This window comes from Nelumbo lutea, chromosome 4, assembly GCF_056320005.1.
Source record: "Nelumbo lutea isolate HS-2025 chromosome 4, American lotus-T2T, whole genome shotgun sequence".
NCBI lineage: Eukaryota > Viridiplantae > Streptophyta > Magnoliopsida > Proteales > Nelumbonaceae > Nelumbo > Nelumbo lutea.
In genome coordinates this window covers 11,533,823-11,557,759 of record NC_142687.1, presented here as the reverse complement: position 1 = coordinate 11,557,759, position 23,937 = coordinate 11,533,823, and the positions used below count along the sequence as shown (strand labels likewise).

At 39.3% G+C, this 23,937-nt stretch overlaps 2 protein-coding genes across 8 annotated transcripts; one reads left to right on the top strand and one right to left on the bottom strand.

Annotated features, from left to right (window-relative positions):
* The first annotated feature begins 7,393 nt into the window (after positions 1–7,393).
* On the top strand, positions 7,394–11,049 carry LOC148853912 (putative pentatricopeptide repeat-containing protein At3g01580). The gene is made up of 2 exons (XM_088982991.1): positions 7,394–7,617; positions 7,711–11,049. Exons 1-2 carry the CDS (start codon positions 7,525–7,527, stop codon positions 10,039–10,041), a joined length of 2,424 nt encoding a protein of 807 aa, XP_088839117.1. The 5' UTR covers positions 7,394–7,524; the 3' UTR covers positions 10,042–11,049.
* Positions 11,050–13,102: 2,053 nt separating this feature from the next.
* AO (L-aspartate oxidase) lies at positions 13,103–20,002 on the bottom strand. Of its 7 annotated transcripts, none has more exons than XM_088986463.1 (9): positions 19,376–19,910; positions 18,281–18,424; positions 17,715–18,069; positions 16,789–17,031; positions 16,540–16,596; positions 16,302–16,382; positions 14,841–14,902; positions 13,418–14,465; positions 13,103–13,332 (listed from the first exon to the last, which is right to left on the bottom strand). In XM_088986463.1, exons 2-8 carry the CDS (start codon positions 18,412–18,414, stop codon positions 13,451–13,453), a joined length of 1,947 nt encoding a protein of 648 aa, XP_088842589.1. In that variant the 5' UTR covers positions 18,415–18,424; positions 19,376–19,910; the 3' UTR covers positions 13,103–13,332; positions 13,418–13,450. The 7 variants fall into 7 exon arrangements, with proteins under 7 accessions (XP_088842589.1, XP_088842588.1, XP_088842586.1 ...); XM_088986462.1 differs by having other exon boundaries at positions 13,103–13,298; XM_088986460.1 differs by adding an exon at positions 19,194–19,283 and having other exon boundaries at positions 13,103–14,465; positions 19,376–19,530.
* Positions 20,003–23,937: the final 3,935 nt, after the last annotated feature.

Below are 23,937 nucleotides of genomic sequence, written 5' to 3'. Positions count from 1 at the left end.
AAATCGTGAAGTACAAAGAGGTCGCCCAAGGCACAACCAACCCCAGCCCACACAATAGCACTGCCGGCCACACTCCAACCAATAGAGTCGCATAAGATAGAGGCATAGCCCAGCCCGGCACACACAACAACCCAGCCATAAGGGCTTTGGTTGGAAAAAGAGGCACAAGTGTAGCAACACGTGATCAGATAAAGAAACATTAACATTTAACTAAATTGTTCATTACATCGTTTAAGGCTCGGATACCGAGCCCAAAAAAAACAACAAACACAGAAAATAATAAACATAGGAGCCAGGCGATCAATCCTCGGTGGTAGAGTCAGCAGCATCGACAATGGCTTCGACCTCATCTTCAACTCCCTTGGTGGACCCTTGCGGAGAATTTGGATCAAAGGCATACCAGCCTTGCGACTCAACGGCCAATTCCAGGTGGCGACAAAGAATCCTTCATCGGAAAAGATTGAACCCAGCTGCGAAGGAAGCCTCGGCATACTCGTTCATATGCAGTTACATCTCCTCTGATGCCTTGTACTCATTGACGGCTTCCTCAACAGCCTCCTGCCTCAACCTGCCTCGCTCAGCCTTAAGCTCGGCGATCTCTCGCTTCAGCTCCCGGACAAGACTAGCCTGCTCAGCCAGCTGTACCTTTAACTCGGCGGCCTGAAACTCAGCCAACTTGGCCTTCTGCCACAGATACTCGAAGTGTTCCCGCTCATACAATGATTGAAGGTCTTGTAGATGATCAACCAGTGTGACTGCCACACAAGCATTCTGCAGACGAACATGATAAGTATACTGAAAAGGAGAGCAAAACACAACGAATAAAAAGAAGAGGATTTACCTAGGCAGCAGATCGTAGCAACGCACACTCCAAGGCTCTGCTACCGGCCCCGACCGATTCCTGAGCTATAAACATTGTCATGATTCCTTGTAGTAACTGCTCAGAAACCCCGGGCGTCTCCAGATTATCATCTCCATGAAGTGACTTCCTCGGCACATACAGACTCGAGTTGTTGCTTGCCTTAGTTACCGATGCACCAGCAAGATGACGGACCCCTTCGGGGTCAACCACGAAAATGCCGTCCTCCTCGACTTTCCACTATCGAACTCTTCTTCACCGACGAGCCTACTTGTCCTCGGATTGTGGCCACTCTTCTGCCTTAGGACGAGCCTCTGATTGCACACCGGCTCGTTCCTGCCTTTGTCGGAGCAACTTCATCCGGCGAACAATTTCTTCCTCGCTAGCCATACTCACACCTACAACACAGGATGCCTAAGGTAAGTACAAAGCATGCAAGGTAAATTTAACTCAGAAAACAAAAGTAAAGGAAACAAACCGGTCACCCTTTCCATCAGCCCGGCGAGCATCAGCATCTTCGAGCATGTGTACGCGATAACGTCGATTTCGTGGATCATGCTCAGGGCCAACCTCTCCTCCCAAGTAAGCGCCGACCATTGGGGCTATGGTATAGTCGTCCTCGGCCCCCGCAGGAAAAAGGAGACCCCCGAGGATACGCACAAAGAAGAATGACTCCTTCCAGTGCTTCACAGAAGAAGGAGCCCCGACCAACAACCAAATATTCCGTCGGGTGGAGAAGTAATAGTACCCCTGCTTGTGGTGTTTTAGTTGGAGCATAAAGCTCACCATCCCCAGGGTTAGTTCGATATCGCAAACGGCACAGTAGCACATAAGGCCAAGCAAAAACCTAAAGGAGTTCGGCATCAACTGCACCAGCAACACCCTGTACCAGTTTAGCACCTTGGAAAACCCCTCGCTCAACGGGAACCTCAACCCAGCCTCCAAGCTATACTCATAAACACATAACTCACCAGGCTAAGCATCTGTAGCCATCTCCCCGAGCAACAGACACCTCATTGGGTATTCCGCAAGAATGGCGTACATAGCTCAGATTCGAGCCATATCCCCGGGTGCCAAGACGCTAGGTGTGGTACGAAACTGATGACCTGCCCAAAGAGGAAACTTCGCCTCCATCCCGGAGGGACCAGCCTCGGCTTCCTCAACTTCAGTAGCCACGAAATCTCTCAGCTCAGGCTCGTAGGTCGAGCCACGAGAAGAGCTGGAACCAAAACTACTGGAGGACCCGGATGAGGAAGAGGACCGACGAGATGAAGGGGACATACCAGACAATTTGCAGAGCTGAAGAGTGAAAGCTACCGAGCTATCTACCAAACTATCCGCTGAACAATTTGCCAAACTATGCGACCGACAAATCTTCCGAGTAGTGAATGCCAAACACTCTTGCAAGAAATATTGAGGATAGGGGAGCCTCCCTCTTCCCTTTTATAACCATCAAGGGCACAAACCGATGAGAGATCAATGGTGTAGATGAAGCACCTCTGACAACGCCTCGGAAGGCCAATCGACGCAACCAATAACGTACGACAGTAAGCCTTGGAAACCGAAGCGGCACCCTCGGTAGGCAGCGGTTGCGTCCATTAATTGTGCCGGTTCAACTACAGTACCAGTCCAACCTTCGACGAGGAGACCCGCAGTACCGATCCAGCCTTCAACATGGATCCTCGGCTAGGCCACTCAAATCCTCGGCTAGGCAACTTACGGCCACAATGCCGCGCAGTAGTCTGGCCGAGCACTCCCCCTCCTCGACAACAGAACTAGGAGAGTGGTTCGGGAACCGAAATTTTGATTCTCATTTAAGTTCTGCAGCCAACAATTGGAGGACTCCTCAGCAACGACCAACACGGCGTAGACGGTACGCATGCTCGGAAGTTTCTCACCTGGGCAATGAACCTAAGGAACCTCGTCACTCGGCTTCGGAACTGGGGTAGTGATGCTGGGGACATAGCTGAGCTGGCCCAGAGGTCCCTGGCCATCTGTCACAACTCGTCCACGTCGGCACAGTTCGGTCGGGCTACAGCATTACCATGATCCCACCGATCATGTCACCTACGCCTCTCCCAGATAAGCCCACCTAGCAGATAGGGATGGGAAGACAACTTCGTCGAGGAGTAGGACTCTACCCCCTGTAACCTCGGTGGGGAAATCTGCCCCGATTTCCCTGGAAACCTACTCCGATCAGGATACGGACCCTCTGGCTATAAAAGGGTACTCTATGCTTGAGGTAGGGGACTCTCCTGACTTCTAACACCCACACTACTAATTATCCCGGACCAACATCCCTATAGCTCGGCCCGGCCATCCACCACCTCCTACTGACTTGAACGTTAGATTACTTACTCGGGGGTAATTCCTCGGGCCTCTGACTTCTTCTTTGATCGCAGGTCTTAAAGCTCGGCCCCGACCTGCTAGCAAGGACTATCTGATTGCCATCCTTGATTCGTGCACTACCTCAGATTGAGCAGCATCAAGTAGCATAGAACATTATCATTGGTTCCACCGCCAATGATCGGATTGGAGTAACTTCAGCAAGTTGGGCTTGGTTTGATCTAAACCTATGCCAACCCCAATCCATTGACATCTTTAACCTCAGTGACTGACTTAATGCAACTGTATATCTCCATCATGATGCATCATATAACTAACTTAACCGTTCTCCAATACTCCCCTCGAGTCATATCAGGAAATAATGTAATATTTCCCAACTTTCCGAAGAGGAAATTAAGGGGGTGTTCCACAAGATGTTTGGTTGCTTTTTTGAAAACAAAAGCAATTATGCATCAGCAAAACCAACCATGTTATCTGAAAGTGCACAATCTGGTCGTTCCTAGCTGGATGGCAACTTGGATGTCAGTCTGCTTATGTAGTCGATCAAACTGCAAGAGAACACGACCAGAGGACCCTGGGTGCTTTACCCAATGTGGGCACTCCGATGCTTAAGTTAGTGAAGAGTGTTTGCGAGCTTGAAAACTTTGTAAGTGAGAGAAATAGAGAGCTAAATAGAGTGTACCTTGTAAGGTTGGAGGTAAAGCCCTTATATAGGCAAGTCGTCGTAGGCCTCACAAAACACATCCGAGATCCCCAGCCTGCGTTACTCGGAGTCTGTTTTGCACCTGGAGATGGACTTTGTGTGAACTGATAAGTCTTATTGATTCCATCCGATCCAAGCGAGATAAGAATAAGGCTTGCGAACGTGCGGCATGATCCCAGAAAGGTCAGAGACAGCTGGCTAGCTTCTAGAAGTGGGCTACGTGGCACCTCGATAGGTTGAGACACCATGAGCTACTCGGACCTTAGTCCTAGCCGAGGTGCCCAAGATGCCTGAGCTGACCTGGCTTGCTGATGAGGTGGCCAGAAGTGCTGAATTATCGTCTAATCATCAGACTGTTCCACGTGTCCGCATGCTAACAGATCAGGCCAAATTATCTCTCATCATTGCCAAACACTCCCTAATTTATTCAGCACATAAAGCCTTAGTTCATAAGTATTCAAGCAGGTTTTGCTAGGTGGGAAAATTTATGCCGTCCAAAAGACACAGTTCCAGAAGAGCTTTGATCAATCAAAACCATCTCATAAATTTTGATAAATACCATCTGATTGGGATAACTTTTGTAATACCGGTTTATTGGTTAAAGTTTTTTGGTATCATAATAAAACCCTTGCTGGACACATAACAAGATTGAATTTCTTTACTCTGAATTTATTCACAAACAAAGTGACAATTGATGTCAATGTGCTTATTTCATTGGTGAAATACTGTATTAGTGTCAATATACAAGGCACTTAACTATTGCAATGCAGTTGCATGGACTATAAGAGTGGAAAATCAATACCACACGTTTAAGCCAAAAGTAATCACTTCGTTGCTCTTGCAATAGCCATGGTGCAATATGCCGCCTCAATAGAGAAACGGGAAATGATGTTTTGCTTCTTAAGTTGTATTTGGCGTTCTTTATTTTAAGGATTTATCTCTTTTTTGTATTTAAAATAATCCTATGAATTAGGAAATTTTAATAATAAAAGGGAGGCATTTAAGCTATATTTGGTTTGAAGAAAATTGTAGGGAAAAGAAAAAAAAATAAAAAAATCTATATAAGATTTGTAAATATTTTCCTACATTTCTCTTCATTTCCCTACTTTTTCCCTTCAAACCAAATATAGCAAGAAATGTCAAATGCAACCTTAATTAGTATTCTAGAGGAGAGAACTGCACAACATTGTAATGTAGTTGTTGGTGGACCGTTGGATGAGAAGGCAGCTTGCCCAAACAAAACCATAATAGGCACGGAAGAGAAAGTCACTAGTGGCAAAGAAGACCCCACGACCAATCATCAATCAAAATCCCTCCTAAATTTTGATAAATACCAATTAATTGGTCACCGCTTCTATGATAAATACCAGTTATGTGGTCCAGATCTGCTACCCCAAATTGTTAGATCTCACATACCCTGATACCCACAACAGAATTCCACTTGTTGGAGATCGGCTTCAGTGCTCACACCATTCTCACATCCTTTTATAGGATGCATTGAAAATCTGTATTTGTATACTTTTTTTTGATAGAGAAATAAGGAAGCTTCTTCATGATTCACAATTGACTGAGACCCTTTCTTTGTTTTGTAGGTTGCTCAAAACCCATCGTCCTAAAAAAAGAAACTAGCACAGCAAATGGATGATTTTGATTTCAACTTCACTGGCAGTTTACTCCACCGATGATTACTCTCATTGGAGATCCTCACTCATAACTTTTGTTTCGTTGATAATAATCTGGAATAATAGCATTTTCAGTTTCTCTTATGCATGTCTAAGTAAAAAATGATTTTTATTAGAGTGATTTATTTGAGTGAAATGATCTTTCTAATGAAGTGAAATGGATTTTCCCCGTTGGTTTTAGAATCTTTGTCACTGTTGCCGTCGCCGGTGAGAATAATTGCCGCCGGCGGAACAAAGATGAGAGGAGAGGTCTAGGCGGCAAGCTTTTGGCAATGTTCAGGCAAAAGATTAAAAATGAGATGGAAAAAATTACATTTGAGAGCTAATAGGATGAACTAAACATCGGGTACAGCCCCCACCATTGGAATGCTTTTTTAAATTTAGACACATGGCATTTTCTAAGAATTTGTTATTAAATCCCGTAGTCCACTACCAGGGTTAACCTTGGCTGTTGGGGCCCAACAACATAGGTTGTTGAGACAATTTTTAGGTTGGGCACGTTCTAGGCAATTCACCTATTCACGCCCATGCTTTGGTTTATAGTAAAAATAAATTAACATATAATTACTAATTTACCCATTCTCATGGTAACGTGGCAATCCCAGAAATTCTCTCCACAGCATAAGCTGTTGGGGGTTTTCCCTAATACCACCATTCAGACAAGTGGCTTTTTCATATTCTAAAAAACTAAGCACGTGACAATTTCTGAAAAATTTCTACTAAACCTCACAACCCAGCTACAACCCCCCACCATTCAAGCACATGGCCTTTTCATTTTTTCTAGAAAGTTAGACACATTGCATTTTCTGAGAAGTTACCAAAGCCCACAACCCACTACCACCATTTTCAATCTATTCCTAAAAACCTATCAATCTCAATTAATCATTAATCCTTTACGTATCATAACAAAAAAAAACTATCAATATTTTAATAATTAGTGAAAAACTATTTTTTGAAATAAATATTTCTTAAAACTTTAATAATTGTTTAAAATATTAATAAATATAGATTTAACATTATTGATTTTATAATATAAATTTAACATTAATGATTCTATGGGGTCATTCACTAGTGAGAAGGATGAAAGCGTGTCTTGAGAGAGGTATCTCAACGTGATGGTGTTGTGGGTAAGAATGTGAGAATAGCATGTGGGTACGTAGCAAATCCGAGATCACATATGTATGTTTGAATAGGACGTTTAGGGCAATTACCGATTACGGGCCCAGTTGGCTTGTGGAGGTGCATTATTAGACCAGTTTTGGTTCGGTTTTCAGTTTTAACCAAATAATTCTCATCCCTAGCTATAGGGGTGTCAACGGTATTCGAAAATTCGGTTTTAAATTCAATATTCGATATAATCGAATCGAATTTGGATAATTCGAATATATAATCGGTCGAATTTGGATATTCTATTCTTACCAAATAGTTAATCAAATTCGAATTCAGATATAACCTGATTCGATTCGATAAATATCCGAATTTGACCGATTATTTAATTCTTATATACAATATATATAATATTTTATATAATTTATATATTTATATACTTTATATTAATAAAATATTTATTTTTATATTTATTAATTATCTAAAATAATTAATTAATCGAATTCGAATCAATCGAATATTCGAATATTCAATTGGATTCAAATTCGAATATTAATTTTCAATATCCGTTGCATATCGAATTCGAATATCGGATTTTCTAATCGGATTCGAATTCGGGTAGTGGCCGATCCAATTCGAATTCGATCCTTTACACCCCTACGTAGCTATATCCCAGCGCTGTCGCCTGTTCAAGTTGCAGCCGCATGTTTACAGTTTACACCGTGTTTAGTCATGGATCGAGGAAAAGTTTGAATCTTCAAGTTTTGGATGGAACAAACTGAGGGGGGCGGAGAAAAGAAAAGAGTTTAGCTCAGAACAGAAAGAAAATGGTGGTGGTTTCAACTCTTTCGCCAAATTCAGTGGCGTTTCAGCCATCTTTTCTTATCACCGAACACCACCAACTCAGTGGGCGCCTTAAGGTATGCTCCAACTCACAAAACAACACTTCTCATTTCTACACATTTATTACGGAAAGAAAATTATCGTCAGTCCTTTGCAACTTAACGTTGCAGAACCTTAGTCCCATAGAAGCCGATGATACCCGTCCTCAGGAATCGGCCTCTAGACTCTTCTTCCTGAAGAATCAATCGGTACTCAATATATCTTTGGCTAATAAGATGATTAGAGAGTATACGGCGAACGAATTATTCGAGGATGCATTTGTGGTTTATCTTCGAATCCTGAATAACGGCCTCCCTGTAGAAGAAATGTCCTGTTTTCCATGTTTGATTAAGGCTTTTGGTGAGCTTTTTGATTTGAGAAAGGGGAGGCAAATTCATGGGTATGTTTTAAAACTCGGAGCTTTGGTTGATATACACGTCGCCAATTCACTTTTAGCCTTGTACTGGAAATGTGGGGCGGCTGAAGATGCACTTAATCTGTTTGAGAATATACCGGACCGAGATTTTGTCTCTTGGAATACTATGATATCTGGTTTCAATCAGTCATTGCAGCCAAAGCAGTCGCTAGAAATGTTTCGCCGAATGATGCAGGAATTTGGTGACAAACCTAGTAGAGTAGCTTGTCTTTCAGCTCTTTCCTCATGCACTTCATGTGGGTTTGTAATCCACGGACGAGAAATTCATGCTTTTCTCATTAAAAATGGGTTGGATCTTGATCCTTCTCTGGTTAATAGGTTGATTGGCATGTACACAAAATGTGGGAACATAAAAAATGCCGAGCATATTTTTGAGAGCGTTATCAGGAGGGAGTCACTGAAGGGAAATGCTCTTCTTTGGAATGTGATGGTTCTCGGTTATGTTTATAGTGGGTATTCGCTAAAGGCATTGAGGCTGTTTCACGATATATTGATACTGGGGATAGAACCAGATTCTTCAACAATGGTGGCCATTCTAGTAATGTGTTCTCAACTATCGGATTCAAAAATAGGAAGGCAAATCCATAGCTACATTTTCAGATTTGGACTGGCGGATGACACAAGAGTTGAGACGGCACTGCTAGACATGTACTGTAAATGCGGTGATATTGAAGCTGGACTAAAAATATTCCATAGATCTGTCCATCGAAATTTTGTTATTTGGGGTGCCATGATTGGCGGTTGTGTTCAAAATGGTTATCCAGAAAAGGCATTGGATTTGTTTGCCAAGTTCAGATTAGAAGGTGGTTTAGCAGATCCTGCTATTGTTCTCTCTGTTCTCCGTGCATGTTCATCCCTGACTCTTAAGCGTGAAGGATTGAAGATCCATGGGTTGGCAGTAAAAATGGGATACAATTCCAATGTTTTTGTTGGCAGTGCACTTACAGATATGTATGCAAAGTGCTCAGATCTCGAATCTGCTCAAAAAATACTGGTTAGATTACCCACAAGGGATGTGATCTCATGGAATGCTTTAATATCTGGTTTTGTTCAGAAGGATCGCACGAATGAAGCCATAAAGGCATTTCGTGATATGCAATATGAATGCATCAGACCCAATACTGTAACAATTTCATATATCCTAACAGTTTCTGCCCGTTTATCAGTGCTGATCTTTTGCAAACAAATCCACTCATATCTTATTAGAAACAGAATTGACCATAATGTCCTCGTTAGCAATTCCCTAATAGCCACTTATTCCAGGTGTGGAGACATAACCAGTGCTTGGCATATATTCAAGAAAATGTCTGAAAGGAATGAAATATCATGGAATTCAATGATATCTGGCCTTGGGGTGCATGGCCGGATAGATGACATGCTTGCTTTGTTTGATCAGATGAAAGCAGCCGGTGTGAAGCCAGACCGTGCAACTTTTACAGCTAGTCTTTCTGCATGTAGCCATACTGGGAGAGTTAATAAGGGGCAAGAACTTTTTAAGAACATGGTTGAGGACTACAATATCAGGCCTGAACTTGAACAGTACACTTGCATGGTAGATCTACTCGGCCGAGCTGGACATCTAGAACAGGCATACAGTCTGATCATGGACATGCCTTGCTGGCCTGATGATCGCATTTGGGGGTCACTGCTTGCATCTTGCAAGATCCATGGCAATGAAGAGCTGGCTGAAGAAGTTGCTAAGCATTTGTTTGCTCTCAACTCTAACAGTGTAGGATACCACGTTCTTCTCTCTAATATATATGAAGGCTTTGGGAAGTTGGACAATGTTACCAGTATTAGAGCCAACATGAAAGATATGGGACTTAAAAAGAGGCCTGGTTGTAGCTGGATTGAAGTTAATAATAAAATTCATATATTTATAGCCAATGATCAATCACATCATCAATCAGAAGATATATATGTTACACTTGGAAATTTAACAGTAGAGATTAAAAGAGCTGGATACATTCCTCAGGCACAACCACTAGGCAGTGGATATGATGGAGTTAATGAAGACATTATTTAAATCCCTAAATATTTAGGAGTCTTAGAGAAGGAAACGTGGGATTTAGGTGCATATTACCACCAATATGTGATTACCCACATTTTGGATTGTCCAGGAACTTCAATGTTAATGATCTTTTGCTGTGTGGGAATGCCTTCCTGCTTGCAAGACACTGAGGAAGATGATATTTCTACTTTACGTCACAGTTTCATGGGTTCTTGTAACTAACCCGGATGTAAGGTATCTGGTGCATGGAAGTTCAAACCCTGGGTCAACTCTGGATTGTTTGGAAACTAAATTTGAGGAGGTTTGATTCCAATTATTATTTTGAATCAGTTCTGCCCGGCACTTTAAAACCTTTTGGAAAGGAAAAGGAGCTATGGACATTGTGCTGACAAATGGATGGGAAATAATCCTTTCAGTTGGTTACTTGCTTGTGGAGGTTATATCATCCCAAAAATATAAGTGGTAAAGTTAAGTTCTGAAGGTCTTCCCTTATATGTTGGGGAACCCTGATAGATAAAACTAGAAATCCAAGGTCTTCCCTTTTCATGATACCAAGACATAAAGTAGATTCTGGGTGGAGGCAAGTAACAATCAGAAAGGCGTTCCGACACTTAAAATGAATGAATAAATTGGATACGAGTTTCTGCAGGAGGAAAAAGAATATACAATATAAAACCTTATGGAATGTTGATAATCTTTGCAGCTCGCTACCTGATTTCCATTTGTGTGAAATTGGAGGCACTAATGGTGATGGCGCAGAGAAATCTGAAGTTTTTTATTTGTTGATTCATGGGATTCAAGGAATGTGGTGGATTGAGCAAGTGAATCTGGTTTAATCATGTCTGCAATTTGAGCCAATTGTTGGTGACGTTTTCACACTCGTATAACTTGAGCCACTGTCAGTAAGTGTCTAGAATTGTAGATAAGAAATTCTTGTAGATGTGTATTATATGACACTTTTACTAAAACAAGTACTACTCTCAGAGATTGTTCAGAATAAGACCTTTAACATTTTGACGGCAAATCTTCTGCTTGGGTAAGTTCACAAGCTGCGATTTTTTCCAATGGCAATACCTGATTTGTTAATACCTTTCCAATGGCAATCACTTTCCAATTAATTGACTAATCGAGGACCAAGATTTAAAAAGATAAATCCGTCCTACTCATTCTGAAAATTTGGTTTTGTTTTCTTCAATTTTGGTGAACCTTGATATATCTTTAACAAATCCACATTGTTTCTGAAAAATAAATAAATCTCCATCCACTTCGTGCTTCCTCCAACCCTGTGACTACTCTTCAAGGTTGCATTTCCTCGTTAACTTCTCCAGGTGTGTGAAACTGTGAATGCAAGAAACTGACTATCCACGTTCAACAGCCCGGGGCTTCCCCCTCATAACAGGTTGGCTAGTTCACCCAACCATGCATCCAGTACTGACACTTAGCAGTGAGAGTCCTGTTGACAGACCAGGCTGGCGAATTTAGCCAAAATTTTCTCAAAGAATGTGGGTTCAAGTCTATGAATGGTCCCTTTTTTATACGAGGAAAAATTAGCACCAGCAGGTAAGAGCTCTGCCTGCTGCGTCCAGAAAAACTATAAAATTCAACTCTCAGGGGATATTCCTCAGACTTGTATCTTCATGTTCCCATGGAAGTGTCTCTCTTTAGTTGAGGAATGCAGGCGCCTAGCTCAGAGTTCAACAACATGAATGGTCATTTTGTGCCAAAAAAAATGTCAAACGTTAGGTCCTTAATTCTTTCCTTAGAAGACCATAGATACCCAGGGTCATCGCTGTAATTCTTGCCTCATGCTTCACTTTCTTTATCCATCCTCCAAGGTAAAATTTCCTTTCACTTGTTCTCCGAGGAACAAAAGACTACCTAAAAGGTAACAAGATGATTAAGGAAATAGGATGTTTTAATAATTTGTCCTTTTAAGCTCAATTTGGAAGGAGTACAACTACAAATATGTAGAGTGCAAATACATTCAAAATAATACAAAATACAAGGTTTTGCACTCTATATATTTGTATTTGTATTCCTTCCAAACTGAGCTTTATAGATTTTAACTAAAACCTTTTTTTGGAAGATGTCAGCTGGTTTGTTAATACAAGTCTCCTGCTAGTGGAATACTCCCACCACCCTGGCTTGTGGTTTGAACACTATGTAAACTGTCTTTTTGTTTTTGTTTTCTTTCTTTTTAAGGAAGCTAACAGATTTCATTAAAAGAAAAAGGGGGTACACAAGGTGTAAGAGTACAAAACAGGGGTCAGGCCCCTAAAAATTACAGGTGGAAATTTGTCACAATACAATGTCTTCAGAATAGTACCTAATTTTGCTAATCCATCTGCGGTGGCATTTAAATCCCTTGGAATCCAGTACAGAAGTTCGTTCTTAGAAGCCAATAGATCCCTTGCCTCTGCTAGGAAGTCACTTAGTCTCCATGGTCCAGCCTCCTGTTTTCCTAACCATTTTATGGTGTTTGCTGAGTTGCCTTCGATGGAGAAGTATGGAATGCCCAGTCTTTTTGTTGATACTTGATAGTTAGTGAATGTTTATTATCAAAGAAGAAGAAGAAGAAGAATGGGGGGAGGGGGGGAGAATATTAGCCGTTCCTTGGTTAAGGGAGTTTAGCTGCCTCTAACCCATCTTACAAGTATTTCTCAGATAAAATACCTTGGACGATGGAAGCCATGACCCTGCAAGTTAAAATACCTACGTGACAGAATCCATGACTCTGCGAAAATGAATTTTATGCCCAGGAAAGAGGCGTTGGACCCTGTTTGAATAATTCTTGCCCTCCCTATGTAGAAAAACAGAGTTTTAAAAGGAGACTAGAAAGTACCACTCTTCGGAATGTTAATATTACACCAAACTCGGCCAACAAGTAACTCTTATGCTTCTTTCGCATACTGAAGGATCTGAATGCATCTCTCTAAGATTGTTGAAAACTTTTGCATGTTGTTTGAGGAGCAACCGAGAGTGAGCAACCTATATTGCCAGAAACAAACCCTACTTTGTATGCCATAATAATCTAATAAGTGGTGCTGTACCAGCTATTCTATTGCAACCAGTTCAGTTTCCAGTTCACTCTAGCTTATTATTCACATTATCATATACTGGCTTATATGAATGCACATGTTATGAGTGCAGCCAAAGTACAATACCAAATGTAGCCAACAATTTACACAAAGGACAAAATTGAATCATTAAATGTCAATGGAACTTTTCTCTATTTGAATGAGTTCCTCGTCTAATGCACCTTCCTCAAAGATCTGTTCATAAAACGTAAGACCCGTTCCTGTAAGGCTTTTTCATTCAATGAGCATAATTATCAATTTGCTTCATACATGAGGTTTTAAAATAGAAATCTTGTCAGGAATGATGAACATACTTGAAAAATAAGACAATTGCTTTGTATTGTTGGTCATGCACTCAGGTATTGCTTCTGGACTTGCTGAGAGCTCCATGTACCCTTCACAGGAGAACTGGGGAAGATAATTGTGGGACTCCTTTTGCTCTGATCCACATATGGGAAATCTACCATGAAGTGAAGACCACGACTTTCATGCCTAGCAAGTGCACTACTCACGACCAGATTTGCACAACAGAAGAGGTTCCTCATCTCACATGCCTCGAGTCCCACCATTCTTGGCTCCCACCCTTGCCGAAATAGATATTCTTCCCACTCTGCCTCTAGCTCCCCAATCCTCCACTCTGCCAACTTCAACCGGCTGGTTGACCGCACAATTCCCACATACTCCCACATGATCAACTGCAGCTTTTTCCTCACTTCTTTTGTCCTACGTATTATATTTTCCATTACATCATCTCCCAGTGACATGGGCACAACTGGATGGGACCATGAATCCAAAGCATGGACATCAAAGCTTGAGTTGCTCATGTGATCTATTGAAGGGTGCACAGCACGTTGTGCAAACACAAGCGCCTCTAATAATGAATTGCTGGCTAATCGATTTGCACCATGCAACCCCGTGCAAGCGACCTCACCAGCCACAAACAGGCCATGCACATTTGTCTCTCCATGGAGCCCAGCACGTACTCCTCCACACATGTAATGAGCAGCAGGGACAACTGGGATTGGTTCACAAGTTATATCCAGCCCAAACCGAAGGCATTCAGCAGCTATATTGGGAAAGTGGGAAAGAATCTCATCTTTTGGTTTGTGACTAATATCAAGTAGCGCATACTTCTCATTCCGTTTTTTAAGTTGATCGTCAATACCTCTTGCAACCACATCTCTGGGAGCAAGTTCTGCTCTCTCATCATATAGGGGCATGAACCTTTCCATGTCTAGATTATAGAGGATACCTCCATCCCCTCTAACAGCTTCTGTGATAAGAAATGCATTTTCACGACTCTTAGTTGCCTTTATTGGAAGCCCTTCATCAGCTAAAGCAGTTGGATGGAACTGCACAAACCTGAGAACATAATGGAGTCATCACAGTGGCCCGTGTTCAAGATGAATAGAATCAGTTTAACTCAAAAAAACAAAAAAAAGAAAGAAAGAAACTCTAGGCAAGTACATTGAAAGTTCTACTAACACCACACTAGCATATCTAGTATGCATGCCAGGCTAGAACTCACTCTTTATCTGATGCATCACAATAGAGAAAATCAATTTTGAGTAGTTATGGTTATAAGATTGGGTCAACTCATCCATCAATACGGCCTACTCAGGAAGTAGATAAATTATCCTTAGAGTTACTACATTGTGGCCACTATAAACACATACAGTATTTTAAGGAATAAGCTAGACAGAGAATGATAAAACAACCAGATGCTAATTTACTTACTCCATGTTGGAGATCACAGCTTGAGCTCGATGGGCCATAGCAACACCATCTCCAGTGGCTACCTGCGCAACCATATGCATGATCATTTAAAGGTGGGAAAATACACATAAGCATCATAAACATTATTTCCTTTTATTGCATTACGCAGACACAGAGGAGCATCTATCTTTAAACTCCACAATATTGAATTGTCTGATAGAGTTTGTGTACAGATAACAATAGTTAAAAGGTCAATCATAACAGAAATAATATAAAACCACAAGGAGCTATGCTTTATTCAACATAAAATAACTATGTGGGAAATATATGGTGGTCCATACAGAAGACAGAATGTTTATATTCTTGTTTTCTCCTTTTCCGTTTTATTCTTTAGACGTCAGAAGAGGAAAATACCGTATCTATTTGTCGTTGAGTGTATTTATATTTTATGAAGAGATACTAATGCGTTAACAGTACTTAAAGTATGAAAACACACATTTATAACATTAACTGCATACGCAGCTGGACTTCTGCATATTAGCAGATCAAAGACTCAAAAGTTGTTATCATTATTGAATGATTCGTAGTTAAGAAAACCAGATTACATTCTCAACTATCATCAAATTTTGAAAAGCTTGGAGAAATTTCTTCAATTTTCTATACTTCTGGTGCTTGGGGAGATAAAAGCTTGTAAATGTGTTTTTACTAATGTTGATTCTATAAATTAAAGCCCATAAAAATGATTGTGGCAAGAAGAACCAGACAAACTCTCGAGTGATTAATTAATAAAGAAAGTTTAGGGAGCATTACTTTTGCTTCACCATTAGACAGTAGTCCACTGGGAAGAACCAAAGAGCCAGTAGGTAGAATGGACGTTACCAAACTCCAAATACTACTATGGACGTTCTTACTATCTACAGGATCAAATAAGAAACCATTCTCTTCTTGATTTTAAATGAAATGCTAGGAGATAGACTTCAGACCACCCTACGGACCTCCTTTGCCAGGTTCATTTTCTTGATCAATGAACTGCCCTCCTTTGCCAGGTTACAACCAGTTCATTGAAACATCCAAGCCCACTTGCCCCCCTGCCTCCAGATGTTGTGGAGACAGCCTCTTATGGACCTTCCTCCCTCAACCCATGTTTTATTAATTATTTAAAAAATGGAGCACATCATATGAGAGGGGAGGGGCTGAACCCAAGGAAAACCACCGAGCCATGCCACTAAGAATATAAATAAACAAAAAAAAGGTGCCCTTTCAGTACCAAGCAGCCTCTAGTTGATCCTGATTTGGTGGAGACCATACAAGTCTTTGTACCAAATCCTTCTATAGACCTGTGCTAGCTCCCTTACAGACCAAATGTGAGGTTTTCTTTCCAGTCACAAGCTTCATTGGCAAGAAAGTTCAAAGAGTTCCATTTTCTCAGAAAATACAAAAGAAGATTATAGTTCGAGGAGAAACCAAGAAGCCAGAGAATACCAGTGGATTAGTAGTTGTGGGATAGATGTGCCCCGCTCCACCTGATGCAAGTAAAGTAACTTTAGAGATAAATCGCATAACCTGTAAAATGTAAGCAGTCAAAAGTAAGATGAAGAAAATATAACATATGGTTAACAGGTACTGCAGGGGAATGCGATAAATCAATTTAACAAAATAAAAAAAAAAAAGGTAATAGACAAGAGAGCAAGAACTCTAACAAAAAACCATTTTATTGTACCTCTTGTGTCTTTACATTTAGAGTGTCAACACCATGGCAATATGTTTCTAAACCATCCTGCAAAACCATCAATCTATCTCAACTCTTAAGTGTTAGGTCCATTATATCATTATAAAGTTGATGGACCGTCCATCTGGGATGCTCAATTTCTTCTTGTGAAGTTAGCTCATAAAAACTATCAAATCTCTACACTACATGCAATGCAATTATGAGAAGGAAAGAAATCAAGCAAATTCATGAGAATGTAACCTGAGTTGTTAGCAAATCTATAGCAAAATGGTTATCGAACATAAAGATGTTAGGGTCGTCAACTACTGCTTTCAATAATGCCCTCTCAATCTCCCTTCCAGTCATATCAGCAGCATGAACAATCCTGTGATGAGAGTGTCCTCCTTCCCTTGCTAGATGCAAGTTCCCGTCATCTCCATGATCAAATGATGCACCAATAGCAATCAGCTCCCTAACCCTGTCAGGACCTTCTGTGCAAACCACCTGCACAAAAATAACTAAATTTTAGGCTTGAATAATGCCACAAGAGCCAAAAAGTAAATTAGAAACACTTAAATTTTCATAAAACAGATGCATGTGGATCAGAAACCGACATGGTAACATAATGTAAGAATTATTAAGCCCCGAAACACCTTAAGAAATCTATATTAATATCCAGCCTCTTTTCCAAAAAAAAAACTCAGATTGTCAATCCTCATTAGAACATATGACTGCAACTTCTTGAAGAATTATGCTTTAATATTTTAAAAGAAAATCTCCAGAAATATGTAAATCCAATTTGCAAACTTGATCTGTGTGAAATTGTTTCTTATAAGTAATCTTTCAAGAATTTTGGTGTCATTGCCATGGAATCAAGATCAAAAATGCAATTAAAGATTAAAATATCTGCAATCCAAAGCAGTCAAGAAGATTCTAATTTTTTAGTGATTCATGTTCAAAACTATAGAGGGATGCTTTTCATTCCAATGGTTTAATTAGTCAGACTAGGACAAAATTAAACAGATTGCAATTTTATAAAGGACATGAATGAAAATGAGCCATTAGTTAAGAACGACATCCAAGAGCAAGGGCAAAAAGAATGTAAATTGTGATAGTGGAGAAACAAATAATTTTATTAACTGATCAATATGAAGTTCATGAAAATGGTGGCCAGTGAAGGAGCTTACCCTAACAGTCTCCTCATCACATAAATAAGCCCCTGCTACTATTGTATCATGCATATGATTCTCTACAGAATCCAAGGGGCACAAAACGGCACTGACACCACCTTGTGCATAGTTTGTGTTGCTTTCATGAGGCTCAGCCTTTGTAATCAATGCAACAGACCCATGTTTTGAAACTTCAAGAGCATAACGAAGACCAGCAACTCCACTGCCAATGACAACAAAGTCAAAATACTTGGTGGTACCATCGTTCAAGCATGATACAGTAACAGTTCTGTGGGAATTCCCATTCTTATTCAAAAGAGCTAGGGAAAAGTCATATCCTTGGACCTGCAACATCTTCGATACTCCAGATGATCTGGTACAAACAAGCAAGAGCATAGCCTTAAATTAGAATATATACATAAGAAAATTTGAGAAGTGAGCAACAAGCAGAAGCATAGCCTTAAATTAGAGCATAAGCACGACGAAATTTGTTTTTGATATGCAAGTTGATAACAAAAATGTGATTAGCTTTGACAGAAGATGTACAGCTGCTTGTAAAATAAAGATCCTCATCTAATAAGCACCTGGGGAACTCTTTCTGTAGACACCTCCTCAAAGTAACATTAGATACCCAAGGAGCTTGCCTACAACCTTGTTCTTTGCATAATTTCGCTGGAAAATGCAAGTGCCCATTTCCAGTCACCAGACCGGTCGCCATTGCAATCTTTCTGTTAAGATAACAATATTAAGTAAGATGAGGGCAGAGATAAACTTCAATGTAATGTTATATGTCTTACGGATTTCATGAACCTCAGTTACTTAAAAGAAATTTGCAAATTACAACCCAGAGAATATTTACAAATTCAAGGTAGAGGATTGGTGGCTGACAAAAGAGCCCATACACTCATTGAATCCAATGGATTCCACAGCACATCAACAATAATTTCGAAGTTCGCTAAACATTCTATCAAGGAAAATAAACCCCAAAAAATCGATATAAACGTCTCCGTTTCCCCACACGATAAGCGTGCCAAACAAGCAAGAGCATGAGGTATGTTGGATTTCTTTTTCTTATTTTCGGTAAACCAAACTATCCCACTGAATCCAATGGATTCCAAAAGGGAAATCCGAATAGGACATAATCTACCCGCCCAGTTGCCAAAGAATGGTTTTAAGAAACCAAAGCAGGGATAAACACATTAATAAACTCAACGTAAAACTCAGCATCACCCAATGAGGAGAATCACAACTAAAACCAATATAAGAAGAAAAAAGATTTCGCGTTTCTGCTAAGACGTTCATTATGTATTGAAACCATAACAAAAGCAGATTAAAAATCTTCTGGAAAACTGAATAAAAGCAGTCAAAAACACAGACAAGGTATTTGGGTATTTGCAACTAAAACCGGGAAAGAAAAAGATCTGAACGAAAACCAAGACGACCTAGGTCCGGAAACAACTTAAACATTAAAACAAACAACAGGGTATCGAGATTTACAGTCTTTTTTTCTGGTTTTCGTTGCCCTTCGTACTCCTATAGATTAAAATACATCCACCACAACGTATCTAAACCTGGTCTTGGCCGTCCCTGAGAGGACGGAAAACATGAATGGGAGGCAACCAATAAACGAGGCTACACAACTTAAACACTAAAACAAGCAACAGGGTATCGAGATTTACAGTCTTTTTCTCTGGTTTTCGTTGCCCTTCGTACTCCTATATATTAAAAAACATCCACCACGACGTATCTAAACCTGGTATTGGCCGTGCCTGAGAGGACAGAACACATGAATGGAGGCAGCCAATAAACGAGCTCGTGTTCCAAGTTCCACTACATGAAATGGAAAGAAGAATCCTATTAATACAATTCCGAGGCGCCACAGCTGACTTCATTTCCTGCAGCTTTGCGTAAGAAGAATCCTTGAAGCTCGTACCATGCTTTTGTGGGCCTTACGTTTTCCTATTTTTTTCTCATTGTATCACCAAGAATGATTCTTTACTAAAACCTTTTTCCTTTCTTGTCTGTAAGCCGGACAATAACGAGCTCCACAAGTCGTGAATAACTAAAACCAAGTAAGAATTGATAGTGTGATTCTCCACATTCTAATTGTATAATTCAACTCCAGCAGACCTCTATATAGCATAGATCATTGCATCAACCACCCAAGAGGAGAATCTTTCTCTTCCCACTATTACTAATTAAACAAAAATGAATAAGAAAATGAAAATCTAATATGGTATTCGTTAGAGATGGACCCTCCATTGACGAGCCACTTTGTATAATGGCGCCGTGCCAGCAAATTGGATGACTGGTCAAATTTTTCCTTTTTCTATTTATTGTTGAGACGTAATCGTTAAGTGGGCCGATCATTAAAGGCCTCCAAAATGAATGGTTAATATTAGTCGACCTCTCTATCTCTTACCAGCAACAAATTTCTAGATGGTCCCCCTTAAATTCTTCAACCATTCCATTAACGTCCCGTCATCATAAGGGGCCCCAAAATTATGCGAAAGTGAGAGATAAGCTTTTTTTTTCTCAAAGTCCGGGCACTGTAATGAGATGGGTTTCGAACTTTTGATTGTTTTACTGATTAGTTGTTTTGTTGTTTCAGTTGTGAAATCGCAATTGGAATCAAGTTATGTCCATACTTCTCTTCTACCCATTGGTTCACCTGAAAACCTTTCCCAGAGAACAAATGTGTTAATGGTTTAATTTTTAAAACCTCATCTCATAGAAGCTGTGTTATAGCCAGCCATTCGATCCGTTTTGGCAGCTCAATTTAACGATGAGTGGCGTGCCTTGTAACACTTTTCCTTCAGTGAACAAAAGAGTAATGGGTTTTGTTTCAATTGAAGTATTAAATATATATGAGAAAATCTATGATGTGAAAAAGATATGTTATAGGAAAAGTTTTGATCAATCAAAATCCACCTATCAATTTTACATATATCCAAAAGTCATGATACAGGAAGGGATTTGGGCAATCGATGGCCATTAAAATTTTCAGGTATGAATGGTGCCTTTTCGGCATCGTAGTGGAACTCAAATAAAATTTATGGATATAAATGCTGCAACTTTTGGCTATCGATCACACTCGGCGCATGTCCAAGTGCAACGACGGAAAACCAAAAACGCCATGATCCCATGTTTTCTTTTCTCTAGTGCAAGATTTGATTCACGGTCGCACTTTTTGTGCCACAAATTGCTTCTTCTTCGTCGCGGGCGTGATTCCGTGAATCGGACGAAAAGTGAGAAGCGAAAGGGATCCCTTGATAATTGACACATGAAATGAAGTCCAAATGGGTTCATACCTTTGGAACCATAAGTTAAGACTTATGGTTTTTTTTTTTTGAAAGGTACCAATTAGGCAGTTGAGGCTCATCTTTGTTCTCATACTAGTGAATGACCCAGAACCCTTTTTTGGTGGAAGAATGACCTAGTACTTAGGTTATTTTATTTTAGATTTGTTATGTATAGATTTGTTATTTAATTTAGTAGATTAAATCAAATTTTATTTTTAAATAATTCCCTACTTTATGAATCCTATATCGAGCTTTTTTTTTTCTTTTTAGTGGAGTTAACTAACAAGACCGCATGGAAAAATAAAAAAAATTATTAATATTATTAATTCATAATTTGAAAGACATCAATTTTTTTCTAAATGTCAAATTTCATGGAAAGCTTAAAAGTATGAGAACGACCAATCAGCCCATATCAGAATTTTATGGCCCCATAATACAGGGGGAATGCATCCTGACCATGAATTGATGCCAAATTCATGGGCAGGATGTGGTTTATAGGGGGGAGAGGGCTAGTAGTAGGGGGGCTGGAATTCAGAAATCTGCATCGGGTGTATCCGTACTTCTCTTGCTAAAAATTGTTACTACATGGAGCTACACTATGGAGGGGATCATCCCTCAACCCTAGTGTGAGTTGGATTGGATTCTAAGTTGCTACTACAACCAACCAACCAATTGACACTTCGCATGGGATATTTAAAACTAGATTAATAAAGAATCTCTATTTATTGTTGTTTGCACAACATAAAATAAAAATAAAAAAATAGAAAGAAAACTTGAATATCTTAAAAATTCTTAGTAAAAACATTGATATGAACAAATTACTTTTCAAATGTATATGAATAAATTTCTGAATTGGCATGAGTAAATATTTCAAATTTTATTGATATGAAGAAATTAATTTCCAAAATAAAATTGAATCTATGAATAATTAATTACTGAAAAATATAAACAAAATTCAATAAATTGGTATTTTTTAAATTAAATTTCACTAAATTAAATTACCAAACCATGGAAATTAGTTTATGGAAATCACTAAATTAAAATTTCCCAATAAATGCCAAAACCAATGTAATTTACCAGTAGCTATGGAAATTATTAATAATTACCAAATATAAATTATCAATGTTAAAATTCTGTAATCATTTTATAATTTAATAATTACCAATAATTAATGGTGGAAATTATTAAAAATTTGAATTCAATAATTTCCAATATTACACTATTTGAAAAGTTCTAAAAATTATAAATATAGTTAAAATTCCTCCATAATTTTCCAAACTAATATTTAACAATTGTCAAAAAACAATGTAAATGAAAATATCAATAAATAATTTTTATTACCAAAATTAAATGCAAATTTTAAACTACCCCTAAGGTTTAGAAAATTGACTAACTATACCCCTATTGTTTACATATTGTTTTAAAATACCCTCAATTATTTTAACAATTGTCAAAAACCTCCCTTACCATTAACTTTCCGCCACACTCCATTTACATTTGACATCATGTGACAGATATATATTTTAAAATTTCTAAAATACCCTTTTATGGTTCCACTCCATTCTCCATCGGTCTCGTCTCACTCTCCATTCCGACTTTGTCTCCAACTGTGTCTCTAACTCTAATTCCGTCTTCATCTACATCTCCGTCTCCAACTCTGTCTTCGTCTCCTTCTTCGTCTTCGTCTCCAACTTCGACTCTGCAATTAATTTCTATTGGAGCCCCTCTTTGAAAGCTTTTGTCAACAACATCACATAAGCCATTAAGCTTCCAAGTATTGTGGCGTCAATGACAAAAGAACAAATAATCCTTCATCACCATTGATTTGAAGAGATGAAGGTACAAGCATTGGTGAAAGCTGTATAGGGTTGTTAATTTTCAGAGTTAGGATTTCACTTATAGAAAACCTGGAATTCAAGGAATGGTCTCTAATTTGAGATCTATGTTTAAACAAAAAATGCACATTGGAACATCGAATTTGCAGAGATCAGATCACTTCGAATAAAAAAGCTAAAATACCACCATCCCTCTCAAATCAGTTCATCATAACATCAATTTTGTAGATATCAATGTTCTTCCTTGCTCCCCTTTGTAAAACCACACACTTTAGCAAGTCTCAATTCTCCATCTTCGATTCCTCCTATCAACAAGATCAATACCATCGTCACCGCCCACAAGTCCCACTTCATCACAAATTCTTGAAGCGACAACGGTTGTAGGTGGGAAGATCAGAGGTAGTTGCAGCGGCAACGATGAGGTATTGGTAAAGTTAACAAGGAGGAAGGAGAAGAAGGAGAGCGGAAAGAAGAGAGAGAGAGACCACCACCACTACTATAAGTCACAATGACGAGGATGTGGTCTTACATTGAAACAAGGGAGGTGAGGTCGATGGAGGGAAGAAGAATAAGAAGAAGAGCGGGACGAAAGAGAGAGAGAGGGTGGATAGAGAGGGATAGGAATAAGAGAAATGAAAAGAAATCAAGTTGTGTTTGAGGCTTTTCCATTGGTAGGAAAAAGATGAACGGTGAAGCTTTTCCATCTTTAGTAGATTTGCACTCATCGAGTTGGATTCGAGGCTCTTAATCGTTGGTGCCACCTGTCGTTCTCAAGATCCAGCATCGGTGGGTGTTTTTTGATAGGCCCTCGTTTTGAAAATTTAAAGAAGAATGATAGGGGAGATAGTCTTTTTAATTCTTTTGTTAACGGACAATTGTCAGAAATAATAGGGGTACTTTAAGATAATACTAAAACAATAGTGATATAGTTAGTCAATTTCCTAAACCTTTTCGGTAGTTTTAGAAATTTATCCTTTCACCTTAAATTTGCTACAATTGCTCAAAGTTAATTTCCTAAATTTCAAAAGATAAATAATTATCTAAAAATTACTAAAACTTGTATGTAATAGTTATCAATTTCAAATAATAACAATATATAATTAA